Source organism: Buceros rhinoceros, unplaced genomic scaffold (assembly GCF_000710305.1).
Source record: "Buceros rhinoceros silvestris isolate BGI_N320 unplaced genomic scaffold, ASM71030v1 scaffold1301, whole genome shotgun sequence".
NCBI classification, from domain to species: domain Eukaryota; kingdom Metazoa; phylum Chordata; class Aves; order Bucerotiformes; family Bucerotidae; genus Buceros; species Buceros rhinoceros.
Window position 1 is genome coordinate 202,457 of NW_010392462.1, and position 6,372 is coordinate 208,828.

The 6,372-nt window shown below is 44.8% G+C and overlaps 1 protein-coding gene across 1 annotated transcript in view; it reads right to left on the reverse strand.

The window, feature by feature from the left end:
• Positions 1–6,372, reverse strand: part of PLCB1 (phospholipase C, beta 1 (phosphoinositide-specific)) — a gene marked incomplete at its 3' end in the record, with an annotated part of 295,565 nt that overhangs the window by 198,661 nt on the left and 90,532 nt on the right. Inside the window, exon 3 of the mRNA XM_010144484.1 lies at positions 5,343–5,411. Within this exon, the coding sequence (XP_010142786.1) occupies positions 5,343–5,411 (69 nt within the window). The remainder of the gene's footprint in view (positions 1–5,342; positions 5,412–6,372) is intronic.

Below are 6,372 nucleotides of genomic sequence, written 5' to 3' on the forward strand. Positions count from 1 at the left end.
CCTGCTGAATGATTTATGGTATCTTTGAGGGAAAACAGACTGATCAAACGCATCAAAAGTTTTCAGTATGAACATTTGCCATGGGGTTATTGCCTTATTCCTGCCAACTCATCCTGATATTTCTTCTTGCTACTAAAAACACTTGCACGGTTGCGTTAAGATTTGAGTTTCCATAGAAACTGTTATTGGCCAAAGTAAATACAAGATGGTAAAAAGTGTGAGCTCCACGCTTGCAGCTGCCACGTTTTCCCCACCTGACCTTTCACCAGTGTTCTCTGCTGCGTGGCATTCGTAGCTCTGTCTCCCTTTCAAGAACGTGGCCGCTCTTCTGAGTGGCACTTCCTCGCTTCACGGAAGGGATGTGAAGATTCGGAGCTATTTCAACGCCTCATACAAAAGCGCACGTTTCTCTTCACTGCTCATTGTGCTATTTCATTTTGCAGACCTCTTCACTCAACTTAGCAAGGAAAAAGACGTCATCAAAACTAAGCTCAGGAGAGTGCTACCAGGTCATGTGTGAATGAAAGGGAATAAATAATTGCTTCATCACAACTAATGATTTTCAGATTCCTTCAGCATTTCAAAATACAAACGTGAGCCCTGAGCATCCTGTCGCTGTACCCTCACTGACCCAGCAGCAGTTCTGAGTGCTCGAAAGCTGTGAGAAAAGGCACGTCACGCTTCAAAAAGGCTGCGCTGCATTTATGGGCAGTCACGTCTTCCGCAGGATGAAAATGAACTGCACGTTTATCTCCTGTTCTCACCACTTCTCTTGCTCCCTTCTTAAACGATTCTAATGCTTACTAATCATCTTATAATCCCCTTCCTTCTGTACAAATTTCATTGTATGTTGAATTCAGGCAGTTCTTCCTTAGATATACAGTTAATAGCTCTATTCTTGTTCTCTTTGGAACACTACTTTCATTTTTCTTCTCATTTAGAGCTCTGCTGCAATGCTCTGTGCTGCCTGAGATTTGCCCCTATTCTGGAGAATATGCCTTTGCATTTCTATTGCATTGAGATGGAAAACTCTGTTACCGTTGCTGAAAATAGCAGCTGAAGACGGAAGACTGACTCTCTGAAAACATGGAAAACGAAGGTGATGCTGAAGCTCCACAGCAACACATTTCTGTATACTACTCACTGATTTTGGTTTGGAGAATGTTTTCTCATCCCTTCTACAACATCACCAACCTACATTCCTATGAAAGACACACAGACTTACTTTCAGATGCCCAAACACTCTAACTGATCTAACTCAATCTTTGTGCCCACTGGCTTTGCTGTAAAACCATTCTGACTCTCTGCCCAACAGGGTCTATCTAAGACCTTCAACCTACTAATTCCCTTTGGGTGCCATCAGGCACCCAGGGATTTGTGCTAGTCTTCTGAATTTTCTCATCTTCCCAGCCTTGAGCACCATTTGGAAGAACTGGTGGACACTGCCACGGATGAAAACATGTTTTGAGTGTCCTAGAAAGGTAAACGCAAAGTCACTCCCACAGCCAGAGGAACTGAGGTGAGGCTCTAGGCTTCACATCATCCACAGGTAAGACCACTTCTCAGGGGCAGCCACAAGTTCAGTACAGTACCCTGAAGCGTGAGAGCACAGGTAATAATTACCATTAGCTGGTAAGATTATGACTGTGGCCCTAGGAGTGTAGTCTAGCCCTGGGCAACTCTACGTAGTTTCAGCCAGGTCTTCTGGATAGCTATTCCTGAGGTCTGCTCAGGAAGGTCTTTCATTGGCGGATGCCTTTCTGAGGTACTCCTGTGCACTGCTGTGATGGCCAGGAATAGAGCTGGTGCTCCAGGGAACGGCTGAACAGGACCGAGATTTCAAGAGACTTAACGATCATCACAAACCAGAAGCTGGAGACAAAGCAGTTTTGCACTCAAAGTGACACTCAAGTGACCACCTCCATAGCTGCAACCTACTGCTCATATATTCACTTCGAGCAGACCTCAGGGTGTTCTTCCTACCTTAACATGGTAACCGTAGGAAAAGAGGTTCTTTTTTGTGCCTTCAAGGGAACTTTTGAGGCTAGACATAACAGCGAATGGAGCAAGGAATCAGACCTCCTGCATGAGAAACCCAGAAAGAAAAAGCTCGAAGCTTAGGGACAGGATGCAGGAGCATAAGCGCATTGATGTACGCTGGGTTTGGAGCCTGCTGTTACCCTTTGTTACACACGCCATAGCCCACGGAGTAATAAAACCAAGAGCATGCCTAATGCTGCCTTTCTCTGGAGCACAAACTGTGCCCACTTAGTCAAAGTACGGCAGAAGACAGTCCAGAGCTTGGTCTTATGTACTGGAGCAAAATATTAACACATTTTCATCACATTTAGGGACACTGCAAAACAGGATAAAACAAAACAAGTCCAATGCCTTCTGCAAAATACAAAGCATTTGGCTGTTTATCTTTCATCAATGAAAACTTCTCTGGAATGAAACAGCTTATTATTTTTCCCTTATAATGACTAGAAGATGCAACAACAAACGTGCAAAAACATTCACAAAATATATATGTGTCTAGACTTATGGAAAAATATATCGAAAAGTTAAACCAACAGGGCTGCAACAGACACTGACTGCAAACCTCTTCATGATTGCCTTTCTCATTCAGAAATTAAGAATACTGGTGGTTGAGCAGAAGTTACACTGAGTGTGGCACAAGAACTGACTCCGTTTCCAGCCATCGAAAACACCAAGCATGTTAATTAAGCGACCAAAGAAACATCCCTGCTGGTGGACATGGCAGCATATGGGAAAGAAGTGGGTATTCCAGATGGGGAAGAAAGGGGCTTTTGGTAACTGCGACTGCTTATAGTCCTCTAAAATCATTCCTTGGCAATGGTCTTCTGCAGCAGTGGACCTGCCAGGTTCTGGTAGCTTACTACGGGTGTCACTAATGACTCTGAAATTTAGTTTACTATGAAACAAAAACGAATTACATTTCTTTTTATTTAATAGAAAAGCCAAGGCTTATTAAAGATGACACTAATTTCTATCAAAAGGTAGTGGTAGATCAGAAACACACTAAATGAGGTTTAAAGACTCCTATTAACTTAACTTTTTAATGACAACCCACAGATGAAATCCACTCTTCAAACTTGAAAAGAGATTTCAAAATTTGCATAAACTGGCAGAAGTCCCCTAACAGTTTAAAAATCGTGCAGCACTATGTGCAGAGGGAGGGGTGGCAAGGGAATGAAGAGAAAAATCACCTAAACATCTTGTTTTACAGTGAAAGATGTGTCAAGCACAGCAGCACATTGTCCCTTCGGCCTGGTAAGGCTACTGCAGGAAGCAAGTTCCCAAGGCAATGATGATCTCACCAGATCATGAGAGATTAACCTCTGGGATAGCTAATAAACCTCTGTGAAGTGGCAGTAAGAAGTATTTATGCTGAGGCAGCTCAACTCTGTTCCACATCTGCAGCTCGTACCATAGGTTGTACTACAGAGAGGGCAAGAGGCTCCGCAGGTACCGGGAACCCCCCCAGGGCTGTTCTGCTGGGTACAGCTCAGCCTCACCTCATCACACGATCATCACATGCATCACGCCTTTACCAGGCAACAAGCAGGTTGGGGATGACTTCCTGCACGCTCCACAAGGGAAGTTTGCCTTCCCACACAGGAACTATCCCAACCAGCGTTCATTCTTCACGCTCACCTGAGTGCCAGTCGGCTCCCTGCTGAAAGCAGAGCTGTGGAAAAGAGCCTCTGGAAAGCTGGGAACTTTGGCAAGTATCAGGCATACATGGTGCTCCTCTCTTAAACCAATATACCAGGGGTTTCACCCGAAACCTCCACCACAAGCTGCTTAACTTAGAGCCAAGCCTTGCTGCTGCTGTGAGAGTCTTAGCTCTTCTGTGGATGCGACACACACGGGGCTCTGGCACCGCTCGGTCACCTGCAGTCAGCGCTTCTTGGCTCAGCCCCACAACGTGGATCAAGGCAAAGCCGACGTGACTGGCCCAACTACGAGCGTTTTGTTTCACATCCCTTTGCAAGATCCCATCAGCAGCCGACCCAGTTGCTGTTTTCATTCTGCCCACACACAAATCAATGACAAAAAGCAAACTCCTTCACTCCGGTGGTGCATTTCACCACCCTGAAAGTCGGGGTTTTCTCATACCCTTCATTTAACGCCACTGCTGTCAAATTCGTAACGCGGTGTAACAAAAACAGCCTTTATGTAACCTAATAAATAAAAGTCACCGAGGCAATAGCTATGCATAAATTTCAGCTAAAACCATTTTGTTAGAAGAACGAGAATGTCCTCTGCAAAGCGGGTAGCATTTTAAAATAATGTTCTAGCCATTGTTAATACTTTATTGCTATTCATCATAGAACCATTAATCATGGTGAACTCATTTGGTATTAATGTAGATGTCAAAGTACTTCTGTTGCATTTCAATTATAACTCAGCCTTTAAAATGCTGCCAGCACTACACAGAAAGCTCTGAAAACCAAATCTGAATAGTCTGTTCAGAGATAACTACAGTCACATTCTGCACAGAGAAACCATCTTTTCCAGCCCTAACACCTACCCTCCAGCGGCTGAGGAGTCCGCGGCGCCAGGCCCGGCCCCAGGGCTGGGCACAAGCAAGAGGGAGCTCAAAGGGAGTCTCCCGGGATGCTGTGGCCATCCAGACCCAGCCGAGGCGAGGGCATGAGAAGCATTTCTTTGGGCTGCTTCAACCCCATCGGTTCAACTGCCGCTAAGCAGCAGCAAGGCCATACTTTCAGGCCCCTAAGGAGATTTCTCCTGTCACTCCTGTGATTCCCTGAGGCACTATCATGCTTCTAGAGCTGAGTGCTTTGCTTTTTTTTCTCTGTTGTGTAGTGTCTGTCCAAACAAAAGCACCAGAGAGAACATATATCTACAACCTACTGTCTTTATAGACAGCAAAGGAGGATGCAGTACATCAGAGCGGACCCAAGGGAGCTGTTATCCTCACCTCTCCGATGGCAGTTTAAAAAATCCACCTCCTTCTGGCCTCAAGAGGCACCAAAAGACGAAAACAGGCAGCACAACGTGGACCTCAACAACTATCAGCTCCCTGCCATCAAGGAAGCCGGGAACTTGGTTTACCTTGACAAACAAGGATTTTGGTTCCCTCACTGCCAGCACAGCAGCGTTCTACATACGGTCAAATGACAATGGCTCAACAATCGTAACACTGTTCATCAGAAGCCATGTTAAACATAGAAAGACAAAATAACTTCTTTTTAGCAAAGAGAACTGTTTTTTTTAAATTCCGGCACATAATTCCCATTCCGTTTTATCTGGGTCATCGAGGTAACATGTAAGCACACAGCAAAAATTCCTACCTTGGGCGCTCTGGCATGTTTTCCACATCTGGCATCTTTGACAAGGCTGATATCTAGCAGCTCAGTCTCCTAGAAGGAAAAATTGCAACATAGAGAATTACTACATTAGTCAAAAAGCCAAGTTGTGTTACCAGCGCCCCACTTCCACATCTGCCAGGGCTTTGCCTGCTTGCAATAGCGCCTGTCCTACCTTAGACACATACCTTGGTCTCCCTAAAAACGTGCAGGTCTCTTGTGATATATACAATATATAGAAGCCACATGAGTCAAGCTTACTTCCAAGATCACTAAATACCAGCTGCTGTGATTTTTTTTTTATAATACAATTTTGGCATTTCACAGTGTGAAAAAGGAGATGTTACAAACAGAATAAACTGACTTTATTATTGCCAGAATATTTTGAAAAGTGCAGATAAACCCTAGGAAGTGTTATATCTACAATGATAACAGGTTCCAACAATTTTAGCTACTACTGCTTGATAAAACCCGTGTACTTTTGACAAGCATTTCATAGTTCATACGTTACTCTCAAGATGTGGGTTACACAATACGTGCTGTACATGGAACAAAACTGGCACGTGATGACAGTTTCTGTTGGGAGAACTCCTGTCCTCCCCTACACACATGGAACATGAAAGATCTCCTTTCACTCATAACCTCCTGGGTTTCCACCCTCCTCCTTTTGAGATGTTCCATGTTGGTTCTTTCTTAAATGCCTTATGATTAAAGGGCGGCGAGTGTGAGACAGGAAGGAGGATGCTGGGGAGCGGAGCAGCGCGATTCCCAGCTGCCGGCTCCCTTGCAAGCGCCCACATCCACGTGGCATTACGCCTGCTTTGGCAGGAGCAACACCAACTGTCCTGCGAGACACGGCAAGAGCATCTGACCCCATTTAGCATTTCATGACCATCCTAAAGCACATCTTAGTACTATCAATAAATAGCACAACTGTCTGCCTCGTTTACACTAGCGTTTGGACTAACAGCCCCTGTTAGCCTGGCTCAATAACATACTAAATACAATCTAAAAG